The sequence below is a fragment of the Pleurodeles waltl genome, chromosome 4_2 (genome assembly GCF_031143425.1).
Source record: "Pleurodeles waltl isolate 20211129_DDA chromosome 4_2, aPleWal1.hap1.20221129, whole genome shotgun sequence".
Taxonomy (NCBI): Eukaryota; Metazoa; Chordata; class Amphibia; order Caudata; family Salamandridae; genus Pleurodeles; species Pleurodeles waltl.
In genome coordinates, this window is record NC_090443.1 from 557247001 (window position 1) to 557269844 (window position 22844).

The 22844-nt window shown below is 43.0% G+C and overlaps 1 protein-coding gene across 1 annotated transcript in view; it reads left to right on the forward strand.

The window, feature by feature from the left end:
- Window positions 1–22844, forward strand: part of F13B (coagulation factor XIII B chain) — a 251497-nt gene that overhangs the window by 47845 nt on the left and 180808 nt on the right. The window contains exon 3 of the mRNA XM_069232109.1: window positions 19577–19762. Within this exon, the coding sequence (XP_069088210.1) occupies window positions 19577–19762 (186 nt within the window). The remainder of the gene's footprint in view (window positions 1–19576; window positions 19763–22844) is intronic.

Sequence of the window (22844 nt, forward strand, 5' to 3'; positions counted from 1 at the left end):
CATTTTCAGGGGAAAAACCACAAGCCTTCTTCTGCAGCCCCTTTTTCCAATTTTTTTGAAAAAAACGAAATTTTCACTGTATTTTGGCCAATTTCTTGACCTCCTTCAGGGGAACCCACAAAGTCTGGGTACCTTTAGAATCCCTAGGATGTTGGAAAAAAAGGACGCAAATTTGGCTTGGTTAGCTTATGTGGACAAAAAGTTATGAGGGCCTAAGCGCGAACTGCCCCAAATAGGCAAAAAAAGGCCTGGCACAGGAGGGGGAAAAGGCCTGGCAGCGAAGGGGTTAAAGAGTGTGTGTGTATTTTATTGTTATGATATAGTAGCAATACATATTTTCTAAAGAAACTATAAATAACTAGAAATATACACATAATCTGAAAAAAATATTTATCAACATAGGCATATGCAGTTCATAGTTGTTTGAATATGGTGGTTATGAAGGAAAGAGCAAACTCTTGAGTAGTTTTCTGAATAGTTTTCTCCTTTTGGTGCTCTGATGTTGCTTCTGTGGGTTTTCCTGAAGTACTGGTGTGTTTGCCCCAATTTAACGCCTGCCCTGACCCAGGCGTTAAATTTTGACTCAAATCGGGATGTGCGCCATTTTCTGGCCCCACCTCCCAGCCGTGCATGGTTGGATAAATATGGCGCACGGGTGTTTAAGTCATTTTTTGGACGGGAACGCCTACCTTACATCTCATTAACACAAGGCGGTTTTACGCATTCAGAAAATGACGCACACTGGGATATTTTGATGTTAGACGGGTCTAGCATCAAAGTATAAATATAATATTAGCTTTGCGCTGAATTTGCGCAAAAAAAGACGCAAATCCGATGCAAGCAGAGTATAAATATGGGCCTGTGTGCCTTCCATCTTGGGAAGATCTCCAAGGGCTTGCTTTAGAGCTTGCCTCCTGTTGTTGAACTCTCAGGGACAACAAACACTTCTCTCTGCCAGCACCTGGAGTCTCTGGAGAGACTCCTACTCTTCCCTGTGGTGCCCATCCAGTTTCTGGGACCCTGAAAGGAGAAACTGGCAGCCTAAGAGGAGGAAATCCACGCAGAGAGCGCTGTGCAGGGAAAAGATCGACGCAACTCTGATCTGCAGCTGAAGAAACGACGCGCCGCCGACTCCGTGGCTGAAAATCGACACTCGCCAGACACGCAACCAAAGAATCGGCGCACGGAGCTGGAAGAACAACGTGCAGCATCGCTGACGGAGGCTGGGAGATTGCAATCCGCGCTGCGTGGTTTTCAGATCATTGTGCAGCTGGATTTCCGACGCAAACACCGCTGGGCATGTAAAAACAACACAAGGCCTGCCCGAACCCGAGAGTGTTGACCGGATCGACGCATTGCTCATCTGCGGAGAGAAGAAACGATGCGCCTAACCCAACGAAAGGAGAAACGAAGCAAGGCCTCGCTCGTGAGTGAAATCGACGCATCGCAAGCCCTTTTTGATGCACACTCGCCCATGCAGGGGTTATTTTTGATGCACCCAAGGTACATTTTCATGCTAACAAAGTTAGTGTGTGTTTTAAACTACATAAAGACTCTTTTTGCTTTTTAATTGATAACTTGACTTGTGTATTGTGGATTTTTGTCGTTTTGGTCTTGTTTTGTTTACATAAATATTTCCTATTTTTTCTAAACCTGTGTTGTGTCATTTTGCAGTGTTTTCATTAAGTTACTGTGTGTGTTGGTGCAAATACTTTACACCTAGCACTCTGAAGTTAAGCCTACTGCTCTGCCAAGCTACCAAAGGGGTAAGCAGGGGTTAGCTGAGGGTGATTCTCTTTTACCCTGACTAGAGTGAGGGTCCTTGCTTGATCAGGGGGTAACCTGACTGTCAACCAAAGAACCCATTTCTAACACCAACTCCTAAAAAAGAGATTTTATATAGAATGATAAGCACTTTGGTGGCCCCAAATCCTGTGATTTTGTGACATGAGGCCCTTAGTGCTAAAACTGACTTAAATGCGTGTTGCACCCTAAGCACTAACTCATAGTTCTAAAGGTCCCAAATGTTTGAATGTTTCTGAGTTATTTTGACAGACATGGCACAAAATGGCACTCCATTACACCATGGGCCAAGACACAGCGATGTGGGTGGCCAATATTGGAGCTGTCTCATGCTCCATAAATGCTCACCCTCCTTTAAGTTTACCTGCAGAGGCAGCTAATCATAAAGATTATTAGAACCTTTGCAAGACTAGGTGGAGCTGTCTACTCTTCTACAGGTATGTACTCACTCTTAGTCACACGGCATAGGCTGTACAAGGGCCAGCTATATGATTACCAAAACACCTCTTTTTCTGTAGCAAATCAGTGCACTCTGGAATTATTAATTCTGGTTCAGCTCAATTAAACATAATAGAATAATCTAAAGTACCTAAAAGCAATGATTTGTAAAGGCAAAGGCCAGAACTGGAAAGGCTGTATCCCATTTACATGGTTCTATCTGATTTTAGGTGTGATCCAGAAGCAATTGTATAGGGCCCATTATGGTTGTCACCAACACAGCATAATTGTGAGGCTTCATTACAATCTCATGACAGACAGAAGAAAAACGTTATATCTTTAAAAAAATAGAATCTATGCATCTAGCCAAATGTCAGTGTTTTTGTCAGATGCCTTTGTAGATATGTTCAGCAAGTATCAAATATGACAATATTAGTGCGTGGCTGGTAATGACATCGCCATTTGAGTCTAACTCCTGAATGTTTTCAGAATAATCATCATGATATGTTGAGTTTGAGGGAGTATAGGAATGTGATTATTTAACTGCAATTCCAAAATCAGAAACGATTATCTAAACTTATGGAGGAAAAGACTTCTGCTTAACTTGCAAATGCTATACCATCCTGGTCAGTCAGTTAATCTGTCTTTACCTTTGTCCTCTCACCCCCTGGTGAACTGAACACTCATGTGTGTCCTCTGCAATCGCTCAATCCTTTTGCTTTTCTGTTTGATGAGGCTCTGATCCAAATTGAACCCAATCTGAGTAGGACTATGTTAGACCTGCCAGCCTTAAGGTGGTCTTCCCCAAAACATTTTGCCTGCTTTGCCTCGCTTTTGCTGGTCTGTGTTTGTTGACTTTAGTATTCTGGGCACTTTACCACGGCTAACCAGTGCTAAAGTGCATGTGCTCACTCCCCTAAAACATGGTAACATTGGTGTATCCAAAATTGGTAGATTTAATTTATTTTTAAATACCTAGTAAAGTGCACTCTATGTGCCAAGTGTCTATAAATTAAATGCTACTAGTGGGCCGATAGCACTGATTATGCCACCCACTTAAGTAGTCCTTTAAACCTGTCTCAGTCCTGGCACTGAAGAACCTTTGTGTACTGTTTGACTGTCACTTCAAGTTGGTATTTAAAACCCCTTGCCAAGCCTTAGAATCCTCTTTTATTACACATAGGTCATCCCTAAGGTAGGCCCTACGTAGCTCATAGGGCAGGGTGTTATGTAACTAACAGGCAGGACATATACATGTAAGTTTTACATGTCCTGGTAGTGAAAAACTCTCAAATTCAATTTTCATGATTGTGAGGGTTACATGTCAGAACCACGAGTGCTTGAACCACCCATGCCTGAACAACGAGGTCGGAACAACAACCTCGTTGTTGCCACTAATGCCTTTACCACGAATGCCTTAACAACGATTTTTCATTGTAAAGGCATTCCTGGTAAAGGCATTAGTGAACGGCATGCATGGTTTAAGCATGCGTACCCCCTGGCCCCCCACCCCTAAAAATTACCGCAACCCTCCCACCCCCACAACCACCACACCCCCCACCCCCAAAATTACTGCAACCCAACCCCCCTCCCCTAAAACCTAAAGCACCTCAACCCCCCACCCCACCCCTGAAACCTAAACCCTGACCCCACCCCTAAACCTTAATCACCCGAGCCCCCACCCCACCCCCAAAAACTAAAAATACCCCAACTCCCCACCCCGCCCCTAAAACCTAGAGCACCCCAACCCACACCCCACCCCGAAACCCTAAACCCTGACCTCCTACCCCTAAACCTTAATCACCCAAGCCCCCAACCCACCCCCCCAAAAAAACAGCCCCAGTCCCAGCCCAACTTACCTCATCGCGTCGACTCCCTTCTTCTGTGCCTTAACCACGCATGCACGTAGTTCAGCACATGCGTGGTTAAGGTCCTGAACAAGGAAGTCGTGGAAAACAAAAGCGTTGTTTCGCTTTCGTTTTTCACAACTTCGTTGTTCAGGACTCGTTGTTCGGGATGCTTCCTGTATGTGAGGCCTACCCCTCTTATAAGATAACATTGGGGATTCCTTACTATATTTAATAAGCTGAAATTCCTAATTGAGAAGGAGTGGCTATGTTATGTTTAGTACCTATGGAATTGTAATAATAAATCCACTTTTAATGGTAAAGTTGGATTTACATTACAATTTTGAAAATGGCACTTTTAGAAAAAAATTTTTTTTTTGCTCTCAGCCCTGTATGCTTACAGCATGTCTCCAATACATGTCTGGGCTGGGTGTGACAACTGGTTTCCTGCATTCCCTTGAGATAGTCTCACACAAGGGAAGGGTAGGTGCAACTAAGTGTCCTTCTGCATGTTGATGGATCATTCTGGGCAGGATAGGAGGGAGGAGCTGACACACCTGAATAGGAAATGTCCAGCTCTCCCACAAAGGACAGCGTAACCCCCTGCAATGAGTTCTGGTGTTTGGGCAGGAAGAGAGGGCTTCTACGCACTTCAAAACTTTTCTTTGAAGTCACCTCCACTTCAAAGGCATCACTGGGTGTGACAAATGGACATCTGACCCTGCCCAGTCAGTACACTTCTTGGTCATCTGACGCTACCTAGTCAGTACACTTTTTGATCTGTGAAGAACTCTGCTTGGAAGAAGGATTGCTACAGGGTCTGCCACTCTGAACTGCTGCTCTGGAAGAAATCCCTTTCTGCTGTGCTGCCCTGCTGCCTGCTGCCCTCTGCCCTGCTGAGGAAAAACTGGTCTCAGGGACATATGGAACCTTGACTCATCATCACCCACAGCATCTGGACTTCGCCTGCTACAAGTCTTGCCCTGCCAAGTGGCAAGGAAGTGGGTATAAAGTGCTGCAGCTGCCAAACTCCACTCATAGCCGGTTTTTTTGCCAGTCAGATCCAACGCATCTCCTTCGATGCCAGGGCATCGCTGCTGAAGGACTTCGCATTGCCGGATGCGCAGCTCGACCATGACACATTGCCTTCATCGCAAAGCGTTTGCCGATTGTGCATCTCTGACTGTACAGATTGAAACCGACGCATCGCCTGCATCCAAAGGGATCAACCCAGAAACATCGCATCCTCTGCTCCTCACATCAGGTCATCATCGTTGAGACATCCTCCATCCAAAGGTTCTTTTGCAGCAGGGCAAGGTTGTTCCCTGTACCCTACCCAACCTCCATTGCGGTTGGCCTAAACTTTCAGATTTTACCTGGTCAAGCACGACCAGATAGATCCGGTTGGCACTTTATATTTCTAAGCACCATATTTGCAGATATTATTTAAAATGTAAAAATTCATATCTTGACTTCTACTTATTGCATATTGTCGTTTTGGTCTTAATTTTGTCAATTAAATTAAGCTCTTACCAAATGTATATCTTTTTGTGTGTAGTTTTCACTGTTTTAAGTATTACACAAATACTTTATTCATTGTTTCCTAAGTTAAGCCTGCATGCTCTGTGCCAAGCTGCAACAACAACAAGCTGATGGATGGAATGCTTGAATTAATCTCAGCCACTGGTGATCGCTTGGGGAACATCCCAATCCATCTTTTTTTGCCCACCATATCACCTCAGTTTAGACCCAACCATATGCAAATCAGTCCTAATGCTGCTCCTCATGGGAACAGCCCTGCCCAAACTGCAAGGCTAGGTTTTCCCTGAACCCAAACACAAACAACCTAGGACCGAATTCACCCTAGTTAGGACTCTTCAGCCGGGCATAGCTTGGTTCAAGTGGTACAGTGAGCTCTTGACCCATGTCTGGGCATACTCGGCTCACTTAGGGTTGCAAATGCAAAAACAACAAAGTGATAGAAGGAATGCTTGAATTAATCTCCACCACTGGTGAAAGCTTGGGCCACATTCAAATCCATTGTTTTTTTGCCCACCATGCCACCTCAGTTTGGACCTAGCCAAATGCAAATCAGTCTTGACCCTGCATCTCATGGGAATGGTCCAAACTGATTCTATAGTGCAAAGGTGTGTATGTGACTCTAGCAAAGGTTTTGTACTGGAAGGGTATGCCTAGATAACTGTTAAAATATTACCTTCTTTGTATGTACAGTGCAGCACACATATAAATTTGGAAACAACAGGAGAAATGAAATGAAAACATTTCTCCTTTTAACACCTGCTTTCAAGTGGGGATAATTTTTTAAGCTAAGCCTTGACTACTATCGTTAAAAAATAGAGTTTCACGTAAAAAAGCATGTGCTTTTGCATGCACCACCCAAGTAACTCCCCCTTGACGCTAAGTAACGCAAAGCAGTGCAGTAAATAACAAAAAAGTGTGCTGGGTTGCGTCACTTTTATGACGCAAACACAGCACAAAATGTTTGGAAATCTGTACATTGATGTCTCCCCAGTTCCCAGTTATTTTTCCTTTATTCAGCAGTCAATATTAGGCAACAATACATTGGAACTAAATTCATCTAAAAAGGTCAATAATATAATGACTGCTCTCCAAGTATGTGCAGCATATTAACTTGACTTCTTGACTAATCAAAATAGTTGATGTGGCAATCTTATATTCAGCCATACCATCAGCAGTTTTAGAACAGATTATCTTCTGAAGTTTAAATCAACACTTTAAAAAATATTGATCTTTTATTGAGATTATTAACAAAAACATTTATATTTAAATTCTTATTTAAATTTGATAGACATTATACATCAGTCATATTTCTGAAAGAAACCTTTTGGAGTACAAAACCTCTGAACTCAACATTCCAACAACAGACACAATAACATGTTGTCCAGTTCTGTGCTTATCTTAATAAATGTACTATAATCTCACAGTAAAATTAAATACTGCACATTTGAAATAGGAATACAGTTACTTGGGTTGTATTCTCATCTAAGTATCTGAGTAAGGCACTACAACCCCTACGGTGCTTTCTCTCAGCTCTAGAAGTTCTCATGATATCTACAGTTCCTCATATGAAGTTTGGCCATTGACTTTTATTAACTAGCTAATGTATAAATCATTTCAACAAATCTTGCCACTACGTATTCACAAAGGCAAATTCTAAGGTTCCTAATCACAGATTGGCCTCTGTGTGTTCGATCTCTTAGTATTTGTGAGGATTTGAGTGTACTACATGATATGGCTGGGTTGGGTTATCATGGAGTACATTCTCCAATACTGTCTTGGGTCCAGTCTGGTATGTTTACTTAACCTTAAGCTCAACCCAGGATTGGGTGACCAAGTCCGGTGGGAAAAAGTTCTAGGTGGGGCCGAATGGACATTTTAGACAGTTAGCTGGCCACAAAAGTGTTTTTAGAGCAAGATTCAAACTTTATAGGATGACTACCATAAACAATAATGGAGTGGTCCTGGTGCTGAGGGATGTAGGCTTAAAGACTCTCAAGGATGCTCCTGATGCTGTGCAGTCCATGAGGGTGAATTTCAGTCAAGTCTTCAGTGAGTGGGGGTGACTCTGTCCACAGATCTCGGGATCCCACAAATTCTCCTTTGCAGGGCAGTCGATGCAGACCTGGCACTTTTGCAACACAGCGGTCACTGTTCAAATCTTTGGTGGATGCTGGTGTTTGCATTAGGTGAAGAATCTGGTCACAACCCACACTCATAAGTCCAGGTCCAGTCATGGTGCACCTTTTGGTTATCTCCCAATTGTCCTTTGGGATGCCCGGCATCCTGTAGTGGCAAAATGTGTGCAGTCATTACCAGAGAAGCAACTTGAGCTCTTCTAGCTTTAATGTCCATAGTGCCTTTGTGGTGGGGCAGCCAGCTGACCCTTGGTGTCTCTGCTTTGGACCGGGGCTAGGAATCAACTTTTCCCCAAACCAAGCACGCAGAATAGGGTCCAAACTCTGCTAGCCCAAAAGGTCGCAGGTGTAGTCACTCTGGGGTCACAGCCTCTTTTTGTGCACTTTCAATGGGTGAAAAGTGGTCTTCTCCTTGTCCGCCTTCCCAGTCCACTGAGTACTGAGGGAATCCCAGGGAAGTGTCCTGAGGGCACAATGTAGTCACTAGAAAATGGGCTAGTGTGTCCTCTCCTACCAAGTGACGATATTCCTGTCATGTGTGGTATCTGGCTATTCCAGAATGGCACATTCTTGCCCCTTTCAAGATGGCACAACCCCTCCTTGGTCATGAGGAGTAATGTAGCCCACCTTAAAGGTGTGACTACCTGTGGCAACACACCCACGGTAAAACCTGTTTGGGGGTGAGTTCCCCTCTCTAGCCCCATATCCATGCTGTTTACAGGAACAAAAAGGCATCCTGCTCTGGTGTATTGGGCTACACGGCCCATCAAAGTGGCTTCCCCTTGGAAGCTCACCTCTGTGCTAACCTCCTGAGTTGGCATCTGGACAGAGGAGGTGACTCCTCACTGCTGTGGCACTGCCCTTTGCTTCTGAGCCTGTGAGTCATTCACATGTCTCCCCAGGAATTCAGAAAATGTCTGAGTGTGTATGCCTTTATGAGTCCGCTAGACAAGCACAGCATAAAGGAGCAACTTTCTATAAGCTGGCCACCATTAATAGTGACATTAATTTTGACCTAGGCATCAGGTTGCATTTAATGTCACAATAAACTTGATACCCCATATGACCCAGTTTGGTTGTCCCAGTCAAAAGTCTGCCATGTGGGGATGCCACGTGGTAACCATATACTAGCTAATTGGGCTACCAACTTTATCCACAGCAAAACAACAAGTTGGAGGTGTTGCAGCTAAGACATATTGTAAAACATATGTCTTACTTAGAAAAATGTTGCTCACTGCCATAGGACTTGATAGGCCTTCCTTATGGGTGACATATATATTGTTAAGGGATAGGGTGGCTTTGCCATGGGTTTAAATGGCAAAGTCCAACTGGCAGTGAAATAACTTAGCCCTTCCAGTCTGCAGTGGCAGGCCTGGAGCCATTTTGTACATAGTCACATGAAGGGTGGGACAAGCAGTGATTCACCCCTGAGTGAACATGCTGCCTCAGATGTCCTTGGTACCATATACGATGGATTTATAAGTAATCTCAGGTCTTGCCGATTGGGTGTATCCAGTTTGACAAGTAATTTGTATGGGTTTAAGACACTCGCACTGAGGTCCGGTTAGCAGGCCTCAGTGCACCCTCACAGTTAAACAAGCAGCTTCAGTCCAAAAATGTATGGGTGAACATGCAAAAAGTGTAATTTCCTTACAGTGCTGGACTCTTTTTTACCACCTTGGTGAAGGTGTGGGGTGGAAGGATCCATTTTGCCACTCTGCTCCTCCACCAGTGGTTTAAATGATGCAGGCCCACAAAGGCAGATTCACTCAGCATAAGGGTTCTGAAAGAGGATTAGTGATTCTGTATACAGAGATGATTTTATACATCTTTGGCAGGTGCAGTCTTCCAGACTGGACACAGATGGGCTCTTGGTTTCAGAAGTTGAAGCTCCATTGCCAGATCACCAATGGCTGTATATCTTGAGTTGCTGTGGCCTCCCACAACAGATTAGGGTTTTGCATCTGTGGTGAAAATGACTCCTCTTCCATGGCAGCCCTAGCATCAGACAGTGGCACTCCAGTCTTCTAACACATTGCATAGATGTCAGTTTAAACAATGCTGCTCTTTAGTTGTAAGTTTTGATTTGGTAATATATAGGAACAGCTCAGGGGAATCTGATGGACCCTTAATGGCACAGCTAAACTCCTGGCTTCTTTCACATTCAGGTCTTTCAGCAGGGCCTGCCTGACAAGAATCTTGCCCAGTAAAGGCAACACCGGGTTGAGATATAGCACATTACCAGTGAATGGTGGAATGTAAGAGTAGGCACCACCAATTCTTCTGGTGTAACAATCCAGATCTAAGTTGGTATGGTTAACACCCACGGGAAGGACAATAGTGTCTGAAGTTTGGAGAGAAAGTCAACACTGATTTGATTCCAGGCTACTCATGGGATGACACAGAGGACAACAGTATCCTGCTAGTAAACTACATTTCCAGAAGCCCCTCACCAGCAAAGGCAGGACCACAGATGGGGAGGAGCCAGCCTTTTAACTGGGCATGGTTAGGAGCAGCTTTTATGGCCGATAACTCTAGCACAACCCTGGGGATGTTAGAGCCATTCCCTCTAGCAGGAGCTTTACCAGTAGGGAATGAGAAGCATTGCACCCTTCCTGATGCTCGTTGAACTCCAAGTTATATAAAAGGAAAAAGAAAGAGATTGCAGATTGGGGAAAATTCAGGCTACCTTCCAAAGTTGACGCTGTCTCTTCTTTCTTTCAAGTAGTAATGACCTACAGAACAAAAGGAAGTTATTTTTTAAGGGGGGGTATGAGCATTCCAGCTACCCTTCAGAGATGGCCATTGCCTCCTCTTGGTCTCTGGACAGGGAAGGCTTTCCTAAGGAATATTACTGGAGGAAAAGATCTAGAGGCGTAAAATAGTCCCTACCATGCCATTAACTCATGGATAATGGTTGCTTTACTAGTTAAGGAATGGGACTTTAATTAATTGAACTGAATGTCATTGTAATATGAAGGAATATTACTAATAAATTAGAGAAAGGCAAATAGGCACCAAAGACACAGAACAAAAGAAACTGAATGGGATAATTTATTCCCTTACTTTAGTACAAATATTGTAGGACATAAGACCCTGAGAATACAAAGAGACTTTTTGTTCCCATTATTCTTCTGACCTATGGATTGAGCATGCCACAGTCGCACTTGTTCACTGAGGGCCTCATGAGGAAATGGTGCATTGCTGTGCCGCAAGCAATTTTGCTGCGTTGAGCTGCATCATTTCCAGAATACAGCGCATCCCTGTGTGTTCCTCTGTGCCAGCACTAAATCAGCTGCCTAGCGCCAACACAGGCACCCTTCCACCATGGTGCAGGGTTGCCTGCATTGTGGATTGATTGTTTTGTGCAGGAAGGAGCACGTTCCTGCACAAAAACAATCATAAACAGCATTTTGCTCCTTCTATGTGTGCTGCAGAATGCAGCACACACAGAAAGAGCAAAACATGAGCTGAAATAAAAGTATTTCTCCTTGTTGTGCCACTCTAATGCTACCCCTGGGGAGATGTTAGTTTTTGGTGCTGCCTCAGATTTACGATTCCTTGTAAATGTAGGGCAGTGCCTAAAAGCAATGGGTGTTGCGTCGGTATGCCCACAGCAACACCCATTGCAAGCGCCTTTGTCGCAGAAAACTGCGTCGGGCGGCCCATATTTACAAGGTTGTGTTAAGCCACGAAAAGTGGCTTAATACCGCTTTGTAAATATGGAGCAGGGAACAGCGCTACTGGAGCATCATAAAAAAGTGACACTCTGGTGGTGCAAGGGGCTTGTAAATAAGCCCTAAGTTTACAGACTAGGGTTGTGGATCCACGGTCTACAATTTCAGAACTAATTTGATGTGATTCACTTTCAAATGCTGTTTTCTTGCCATAGCTCAGATAACCTTTGTTCGAGGTGATAGCTCTCAGATCAGTAGTAATGGTGCGTATTCCAAACAGGAGTATCCAAAACAAGGACAAAATGAAGCTAGACATCTTGCCACTGACTATCATCAGCCTTCCTGATGCAGTCACGTGGCACAGAGAAAAGGACAGGCCCATCTTAGAAATATTGTCATCTTTCACCACAGGTGGAGGTTTACTACTACACATTTGCTACACATCCACTACAGATATACACAATGGAATGTCAGGGCAAAGGCTCGGGAATCACACAGGCTACACTATTGGCCTTGACACTCAGTGCCTCTTTGCTGGCCTTCTAAACACTTCTGCCATATTAGCATCTCCATTAGCTTTCATCTAGCCCTTGTCTAGACCTTAATCTATCCCTGCTGGACTTGATTCCAACTGCTAACAAAGCTGGCAATCAGAGATGTTTGTTACTCAGAATTCCTCTACAGGACATCTGAGATGATCTATCTAGACCCTCCCTCACCCTTTCTTCTGCTCATCATAGCCTTCTTATGATCCTGAGCTTACCTTTGCAGATTGCTATGTATCTTTGATCCCTTTGTTAACATTAACTATTTTTGCTGAATTCAGCCCTCTGAGTTTCTAAAACCCTTCCTGCTATCCTTCACAGACCAGACTCATTTTTACCCATCTGCCTTTAGACTCTTTGGACCTTTCTGCCAAGTTTCAGTCCCTCTACCCTCTGATCCATCCTCAGACTACTGTGCCAATATCAAACAGCATCTGTTGTGACTCAGAGGCGACAGTCCAGGCTTTTTATTCTCTTTACATGCTCTGAACTGTCAGAAATTGGGTTGAAAATGGTGGGTATGTAGGGGTGGAGAGCACAAGAAGCACGAATAAGAACCATTTACAAATAGGAGATGCAACAGATGTCCTATTACACCCAATAAATTTAAATTTGTGTGGAGTTGGAATATACCAAGTGCGCCAAATATCACACTATCCTTCGGGACTAACATAATTGTGTCCTTAGTGTTAACACAAGCATACCAGGAATACGCTATACTCCTTGCGCCACATGCAGTGGCAACCTTGGATCAGGGTCCTCAGCAATGATTGTAGTATGAGAAATAGAGGAAAAGGAGGAGAAGACAAAACTGCTCTTGATGACAGTGGATGTGTTTGCCACTTACTGGGCAGCTAAGCCTTCCCATGAAGAGAGAGTTGATAAGTGAAGAGAGTGTGTGTATGTCTTTTTTTGCCACCCTGGCATATTGGACCTACTAACTCTTGCTAAAATGTAGTTCCTGCCAACCACCTGATGGCAGTGGTAGTTACCACCCCAGACACCTAGTCATCGCCACCAACGAGTATATGTAGTATGCCACTATCATCTATCATTGTTGGCCACTATCCCATGATTGCTTGCATTACCTGTTGTTGAAATTGACTATCAACTTTCTAGCACCTGGTGGCTACCATACTCTGCTGGTATTTGGTTGCTGCAACCATAGTATTGGTAGTTATGACATATAGTGATCAAAATTAAGATGTCAATGGCTAAAGACTTGTCTCCTTGGGACTGGGGAAAATGATAGGAATTATAGTGACAATGGTATGGTATAATTTGGTCTTCATTGACATACTGTGTGCATTTTACATCTTCTGGTGCCTCTGGAACAATGTGGCCCTCTTTGACATATTCCTTGCCATTCTAGGCATTAGTTGCTGGTGTAGAATTGGGACCGAGTTGGCATATTGTGGACATTCTATGCATTATGGTGACCCTAGCATAAATTGGCTCCATTTGTTACAGTGCCAGCATCGCATTACTCAAGAATATGTTCTCCGTGACATATAGGTGTAATGTGTGGATTCTGATTGTCTGATTCTGATTGTCATCCGGGCATTTGGTGGTTTCCTCTAGCATACAATGGAGTGTTCTCTGTGTGACTGTAATATGTGATTGGTGAAATTTAGAAACTGATTTTCGGGGGAACACTTCCTGGTTAACAAAATGAAACCTGATTATTGGGGAGCAGAACAGGTATTGATAGAAAAAAACTAGGAAGGTGGTTGTGGGACTTGCGTTTTTTTATTCAGAATGAAAACCCTGATTATTTGAAAGAAGAAAACTGAAATTGCTTTAACATTTTGGCCAGCTACTTCTGTCCTAGCTACAAATTCGCCAGCAGGCACTGATGTTTTCAAAGTGTTGACTCACCCCAACAGTGTGTGGATCAGAACTGGTTATAGGGCAAATTACATCACTCAGAATCTGGGAGCCAGTTCTTGAGTTGCGAGCTCTATGACATGTTGAGCTTCTTCGTGCAACTTGAAGTATATCTTCCACTAGTTTCAACAAGGTCAACAATTTTTCGAACACAATCTGTTGTGTTTGATTCACAAAAGTGATGCAGACTAATGCAAAATCTGTATTTTTCAATTCCCTTTCCAGCACAAAACTTATTTCACACATGAGGGCTTATTTTCGAGCTCCGTGGCGCAGGGCAGTGCAGCAAGTGACCTTGCTGCGCTGCCCTGCGCCAAAGGGAAAGGGCTGAAATGCGCTGTATCTACAAGATTCAGTGCATTTTTCTCCTCTCCCCCTGTGCTGGTGCACAATGGTCTGCCTACCGCCGAAGCAGGCACCCTTGCACCATGGTGCAAAGATGCCTGCATCACAGACAGGTATTTTCCGCACAGGAAGATACATCTTCCTGCAAAAAAAAATCCATGGATGTTTTTTCCTCTTTCTATGAGTGCTGCAGAATGCAGCACACATAGAAAGATGGAAAAACAAGAAGAAATAAATATATTTCTCCTTCTTGCACCTCCACTGGGGAGACATAAGACTTGGACGCATTTTCAGATTTACAGATTCTTGTATATCTGGGAATGCGTCAAAACCCATGAGTGTTGCGTGGGAAAACACACCACAATGCCCCTGGAACGCCTCCCTGATGCTGTGTTCGGCAACGCAGTGACTTGCGCTGCATTACCTTACACCATATCACAAGGCCATAAAAAGCTGCGCAAAGTGGCTTTGCATGACCTTGTAGATATCGGCCTGAACTATGCGCCACCAGTGCGTCACAAAAAGTGACACACCAGCGGCGTACAGGACTTGTAAATAAGCTTCTAGAAATGTACTTGAAATTTAGAGCAAAGCAGTCTGTAGTGCCAAGGGGAGTTCCATGGGTAGTTTTTCGCTATCCCACAGTTGTCCAATTTTCACATACCACATAATGGATCGCTTGTTAGCCGGAATCCTTTCAACACATTCTCCTAACAAAATTTTAGCTCCAAATTTACTTTCTTCTTTCCGTCAACCATGATCTGTATTTGAACATGTGCAGTCCATACTCCAAAAACTATAAGAATATAAGCATGCAGTTTTACATAGTGTTTAGAATGAACACACTTTGTTTTAATGTACAGTGAACAGTTACGATACATTTACCATAGCCCATGTCATTTAAATTGAAGCAGCACTGCCTCCTTACAGATGCAGAATACTACCTCACAGTATGGGAATGGTATGTCCGTTAGTGTCAGCAAGAAACTGGTGGTAATTCTGCTGTTTTAATTGAAGCGTTTAATGCTGAAAACAAGCCAGAGAAAATCTGTCTTTGTAAATTATTCTGATTTGAAAGCAAACTTTGTGGTGTTACCATAATTACTGTGTGAGGTAACAAAGTTACTTATCACCACTAGATGATTGCCATGGTCATGTGTTCACATTTTATGGTTTATATTGACATCTTCACCAGCACATATTAAGGCTTCCTCTCATTGACTTTAATGACAATGGTAACACATTTATGAAGTGAACCTCACTCCTGTCTACACAGGAGTTTGTCTCATCATCTTTGGTCATGATATTATACAGCTAATAAAATGTGAGGCATTTTCAGCCATTGATCACCTTTGGGTCGTTTTCTAGAAAGTCGTAATTTGTCGTTGAACGCTTTGTTCTCAGTGAAAGCTGTCACACCCTGATTAAACGGTGTATTTATTACTCTGAAACTACAGTCCAGTAAGCAGAAATCAAATGTTTTCAACTTTTATCCTCAGTGAATTAGTGTGGCGTGAAGTAAAATAGTTAATATATTGTGTACCTCTCAGTAGTAAAGGCCTCCTGTGTATGTAGGTTTTCCATCTCACTGTAGTTTGAGCTACAAAGTCCTTCATCAAGAAAATATCACAGTTCATTATACTGAGAATTCCCATCATTTGTAAAGTTGCTGTTCTGAGACGTCAGTGAACCATAGTCTTTTGACATTGTGTTTGGCATTTCATTCACAATAAACAATGTTGAACGAGTTATTCACTCCTCTGAGAATGATCTCATCTAATGTTTTAATCCTAAATACCACTCATTGAGCAAAAATTCTCCCCACATTCCTGGTGTTCTCATTCACTTGTATGACAGCTAGTGCTTGAATGTGTAATTAATTAATATGGTGATTGACTTTTCTGAACGTACTAACAGACCTCAGGTATATATATATTACAAATTTTTAGGAATTAGGTCTCTAGTTGGCAGTCAGTTTGCCCTCTGTTCAAGCAGGGACCCTCACTCTTGTTCAGGTTAAAAGAGATACACACTTGGATAACCCCTACTCAACCCCTGTGTAGCTTGGCACAAGCAGTCAGCCTTATCCCAAAGGCAATGTGTAAAGTATTTGTACCAACACACACAGTAATATTGTGAAAACACTAAAAAATGGACACCACACCAATTTAAACAAATAGCCAATATTTATCTAAATCAAACAAAACCAAAACGGTAAAGATCCGAAATACACAAATAAAGTTATGAATTTTGTAAGATTAAACACAAAAACAGTGCACACAAAAATAGTGCCTAGAAGCACAAATGCTGAAATTTTCTGTAATCACGGCGTTGTGACGGAGTCGTTTCCCACAATGCAACGCCACTGGCACTGGTCAAGGACTCTCATGGACCCCCCACATACAGTACTTTAATAAAAGTGAAGGAAACTGGCTGGTGCACGGAGTCGTGGAGCGAGGCATCGCTGGATCCGATGAGGTGCTGGTTACGGTGCTGCAAGGTAAAAGGAGCGGAGGCATCAGTTAGAGGCATTAGGTCCTTGCTGCGGAGCAGTGGAGGTGAGGCGGCATTGGTTGCAAGGTGTTGGTCCCTTACACCGCCGGCAGGGTAGATGTCCGGTTGAGTCAAGATGCCCTGGGGCAACCTCACAGGGAAGTGATCATGCCACAGGGTCCCAACTGTTGCGACGGAGTCAGGTTTCACAAACGTTGGTGATACAACACTCTGATCTCACAAGTTCTCGGGAAGTCAGCGACTGCGGCGACATTGGGCCTGCATTGTCAGTGGGGTTGTTACGCTTCAACGAGGTCCATAGCTTCAGGTGCAGGTGGCGACGCAGGTTTTGGGCAGCGGCATGCTTTGCAAAGTTGTTTCACAAGGAATTTCACCAGATTTTACTTCTAGGGGCCAATGAACTGACATGGCACCATCTGGCAAGCTAGAGCCCACAGCAAGTGAACTCAGAGACTGGTTGGTGAAGTCGTTGCTGTCCCTGAGACTTCAAAACAGGAGGCAATCTCAGTCCAAGCCCTTGGAGACACCTCTCAAGCAGGAACAAAGTCCAGTCTTTGTCGTCTTTCAGGAAGAAGCAGCAACTGCAGGCCGAACCAGCAAAGCACAGTCACAGGCAAAGGGGCAGTACTCCTTCTCCGGCTCTTCAGCTCTTCTCCTTGGCAGATGTTCCTCTTGAATCTTCAAGTAATCTAAAAGTTGGGGTTTTAGTCCATTACTTATACCTCTTTCTGTCTTTGAAGTTGGCAAACTTCAAAGGAAAGTCTCCATTGTGGAAAAGAGACTGCCTTGCCCAGGCCTGGCTCCAAACTCACACCAGGGGGTTGGAGACTGCATTATGTGAGGGCAGGGACAGTCGTTTCGGGTGTAAGTGACCACAACTTCCTCCAGCCTAGCCCAGATGGCCCGTCAGGATATGCAGGTTGCACACCAGCACTCTCTGTGTCTCTGTCTAGTGGAGATTCACAAACAGCCCAACTGTCAGTCTGACCCAGACAGGAAAAACACAAGCAGGCAGAGTCACAGAATGGTTTAAGCAAGAAAATGGCCCCTTTCTAAAAGTAGCATTTTCAAACTGACAATCTAAAAAACAACTTTACTAAAATATGTATTTTTAAATTGTGAGTTCAGAGACCCCAAACTCTACAGCTCTGTCTGCTCCCAAAGGGAAATCACACTTAAAAGTTATTGAAAGGCAGCTCCCATGTTAACCTGTGAGAGAGATAAGCAACAGTGAAACCCGACTTTGGCGGCATGTCCCTTTTAGGACCTGTGAAAAACCACGAGTATATGTCTTACCTTTTACATACACTGCAGCCTGCCCAGAGGACTACCTAGGGCCTACCTTAGGGGTGCCTTACATGTATAAAAAGAGAAGGATTAGGCCTGACAAGTGGGTATACTTGCCAGGTCGAATTGGCAGCTTAAAATTGCACATACAGACAGTTGCGACTGAGGTGTTACGTAGAGAGTGAAAGAAGCGAACGAGCCGACCCCAAAAGGAGGTTTCTCCCATGAAAAAAGTTTGAAAAAAGGTGTGACAAATGGTGTATTTTTAAGCAAATTTGAGTAAGCAAAACATTTATAAAGCAATGGTGCAAGTGTATTCTTGAAATATGTAAACACATTAAAAAGTGCCCGGCTCCTAACTGCCATGTGCACCGCAGTGGTGGTCAAACAATTTTCAGAGTGGGGTGTTGCCATCAATGCTACATCACTAAAATCATATGGCTTGTGAAAAATCCAAGGGTAGCACAAAGAACAAGTGCCACAAGTGACCAACAATCATACAGACACTTCAGTGGCAGGTCTGAGGCATGCTCACAGGGCTACTCGTGTGGGTGCCGAAATCAGTGCTGCAGGCCCACTAGTAGCATTTGATTTACAAGCCCTGGGCACCCCTAGTGCACTTTACTAGGAACTTACTAGAAAATCAAATATGGCAGTCATGGAAAAGCCAATTACACATTTAATTTAGACAATGATCACTGGCACTTTAGCACTAGTCAGCTGTGGTAAAGTGCCCAGCATAACAAACCCAGCAAAAACAGAGTCCAGCACACAGTCAGAAGATGGGAAGCAGATGCAAAAAAGATAGGGAAGCCCGCGCCAAGGATGCCAGGTCTAACACTTATGATACTTTTATTTCTACTTTACTTTACCTTCCTTTTCGGTCTTCACCACATAAACCTTTCTACATGTGCATTTCAATAAGTCTGCAAAGTTCATAGAATCACAGGTGGGTGAGGCAGCATGGTCGGGGGGGGCGGGTATTCATATATATGGGGTCCCATTCTGGTTTTGGGAATAGTATTTGAAACTTGTAGTGCAATTTTATTTTGGCATATGACAGTAGCAGGTTAATGAGTTGTAGTTCCATCTTTATTTTATCTGAAAGCGTGCTGATCTGCCTTAGATATCACTTCCTGGAGAAAATAAAGAATTTTAAAATGGGTAATTCGACAATATGTGATCTCTCGTTTCAGGAAATAACAACATATTGCCTAGCAGCTGAAATCCCGATAGATAATATTAAATACAGTTAGTTATTATCATTGGACTGGGAAGTAGACACACCTAATATGTAATTAGCGATTACTTTGGCAATAACCATGATTTCTGAAACCAGAGCTATGAAGTGCCTTTCCGTTTAATGGATGTCAAGACACATATCCATTTTTGAACTGATACAATTAAGGGGATCATTAAAAATTGTACTTAGAATATGTCTCACTCTGTGTCTTCCTTGTTCTGTCTTTCTCTATTTTTCTCTACCTCTCAGTATTTTACAGTAAAGTATTAGTGAGATTTACATTCGCTTTTTTTCAATCTCTTTACTACTTCAGAGAAATGCAGCAAGCCTCTGCTGGACAATGGGCATTTCAAAGGCACAAAAGAGTCTTTCAAAATTCTGGAGAAAGCTGAGTACACGTGCACCCCAGGCTATATTACGCAGATGGGGACAGCGGAAGAAGAGGTGCAGTGTGCAGCAGAAGGGTGGTCTCCCCAGCCAATTTGCTACAAAAAATCAGGTGTGCTTGCACAGGTTTTCCATTGAAATTTATATTAGCAACAAAAAATTACTTCACAAAACATAACAATAATAGTTGTCTAATATGTCGTTTTTGAGTCAAATGCAGATATGTGTACCCAGTACCTGTGTGCTATAAGCAAAAATGATGTTGCTACAAATGGTGTCAGATGGGTCAGTTTTCTAATGAGAATAACACTTCATTGAACTGAATTATCTGACCATATAAAGAAACAGAACAATGGTGAAAAACGGGGTCAGTCTCTGTAATTACAATTTTGTGAGATGAATTTCCATACCAGTGTAGGTCCATCTCTTTGAATAGATACTGTTGTGTGTCACAAATCACTGTCTCAATCAAACAGAAACCTAGTGAACACGATTAAAAAAAGCCTTGATGCCCAATTTGGAGCACGATTGTTAGCTATTGCTTTCTTAGTTACTTGACAGTTTTAAAGGGAACTGCTGCAAGGTGCTGCTTTCTATCCTTATAGTGTGCAAGATCCTCTCAAATAACAGAGAGAATCAGCAATTATGGTTGAGTTAATGTATCATACGTTTTTTAATGTTGGTGTCTGGAGAATTTCTTTCCTTTCCTGGTGCTGTCCAATCTGAAGAATGTTCTTCTGAAAATATGTGACATTTCCTACATTCATGAACAGCAAATGATTGGCATTTTGGAAGATAGTGGAATCAAAACATAGGCGAATTACATCGATCAGAATCTGTGAGCCAATTCTTGAGTTGCAAACTCTGAATTGTTGAACTTCTTCGAGCAACTTGCAATATATCTTCCCTCCAGTTTCAACAAGGTCAACAATTTTGCTGGAGGTGGTAGAGGCTACGACTGGCAAACATATTAACATTTACTCTCTGAAATCCACACACATCCAAACTCTCTGACTTGTATTCAGACCATTCAATAGCATCTATAGTTCCTGCAACATGAAAGGTATCATGTCCCTTCTTACGGTAAGCATTGTGAGCTATCAGTCCATCATACACGGTGTGCACCTTGTGTTTTTCTCTCTTTCAATTATCTTTATGTAAACAAAACGGTTCTGAAAACTGCTACACCGTGGTAGGCATCAACTTCATATTACGGTCGCCCCAACAGGTTTCCTTAGAAAATGGAATCCTTCCTTTTCACAACGTATTCCTTGCCTTTAGTGCTGTGTGCTTAAGTACTTAAATACCTATAATTTGGACTGAACCTGACAGTAAGGTACAGAATGCATATTACTTGGTGGATATTGAATGACATCTGGTCATTATGGGGGATAGACTAAACACAGTCTTACTATTTAGTTGTAGCGGATGGTGACATTTCAAAGTAGTGGAGCATAAAAGTTGCGACTGAGGTGTTACATAGAGAGTGAAAGAAGCGAACGAGCTGACCCGAAAAGGAGGTTTCTCCCACGAAAAAAGTTTGAAAAAAGGTGTGACAAATGGTGTATTTTAAAGAAATTTTTAGTAAGCAAAACATTTATAAAGCAATGGTGCAAGTGTATTCTTGAAATATGTAAACACATTAAAAAGTGCCGGGCTCCTTACTGCCATGTGCACCGCAGTGGGGTGTTGCCATCAATGCTACATCACTAAAATCATATGGCTTGTGAAAAATCCAAAGGTAGCACAACGAACAAGTGCCACAAGTGACCAACAATCATTCTGTGGGAGAGTGGTAAGGGTGCAGTATGTAGGTGGTGGTGCATTTCAGAGCACCCTGTCACAAATATATTAAAGCATAGTGCTGTAGAGCACTGTCATTTACAAATAGCGCATAGCTATTGACAGTATGGTCACTATATTTTATTATTTTTACCTCTTTTTGGGTAAAGCAAGAAATTTGCTGAATGCTTCAGGACTAGAGAACTCATCTGGAAATGGGCTGCGGTCTTCAGTGATGAGGAGAATGTGCGAGGCTGGAATGGGATGTGTATATTCTACACAGCTTTCTGTCTGCATGGTGTTGTGCAGACATATGTTGTGTTCTGTAATGTTGATTGGGAGCAGACTTTCCTATTTTGTCATGCAAGGCGCAAATATGTAGTTCACTTCAGTTGCGCTATGTCCCTCCCAGATACCCAGTGCTTAATTTGTAAATAAAAAGGTGCCGGTGCTCAAAGCCCTCCTCTTAAACACGTGGCTGCTGCAATTAAAATGTGTGAATGCGGAATACTGAGGCGGCGTAATCCTGGAGCCACCTCAGGCCTCTTTAATCCATACAAAGCCACTCCCTGCCGCTTCAGCTTACTCTTGCAGCTTTCTACTTTCTCCCTTTGTGACGCTTTTTCGTTTTTCCCTTCATCCGTCTTTCCCATATGTCTTTTTGCTTGCAGCAAATGCTTGAGGCAGAAGAATAAGCACCGGCCCTCAAAAATAAGTGCCGGTGCTCAGCACCGGAAACAACAAGCACAAATTAAGCACTGCAGATACCCTTCATTGGGCTAAAGGTGGTGGCAAAACAAAGTTCTGTAATGTTAGTGTTTATCTTTTTATGTGTAAAAATGAATGTGTGATATTGTGAAAAATGGCCTACAGCCAGGGTAAACTTTATTGCCATAACTCAACAGAATAACAGGAATCCTCCAAAAGTGAGGGAGCTTGTCCTCAGCAGTACAATCCATTACATCTGTGCAGATTCCCAGAAGGGTGGGTTAAGAACTTGTCGCAACATCAAAACAACATCCCATCCCAAAAACAATAGATAATGGGGATCTCTGGGTTTCTAGACCCTCTTTGTGTTCAACATGCAGAAACTTTGTGGAAATGTTATTCACACTTTACTTTTGCAATTTCCACCAAAATGCGCACTCATTTGATTTCATAAACAGGAGCTAATTTTACCCCTAATAAACAGAGTGCTGTCGGGTTACGATGTCTACTGCAGAACTGTGTGGAAATAACTCTTACGGTCAGGTCTCTTCCATTCACTCTTTTGTAATGCCATTACTGGTGTGGGCATGAAGAGTGAAGACAGAAGGGGACAGAAAATGGTCACTAACTGCAAGGATTTATAATAATGCCATGCAGTGATTGCCAAGTTCTGTGAACCTCCTACCCCCACACTGCCTCATGTG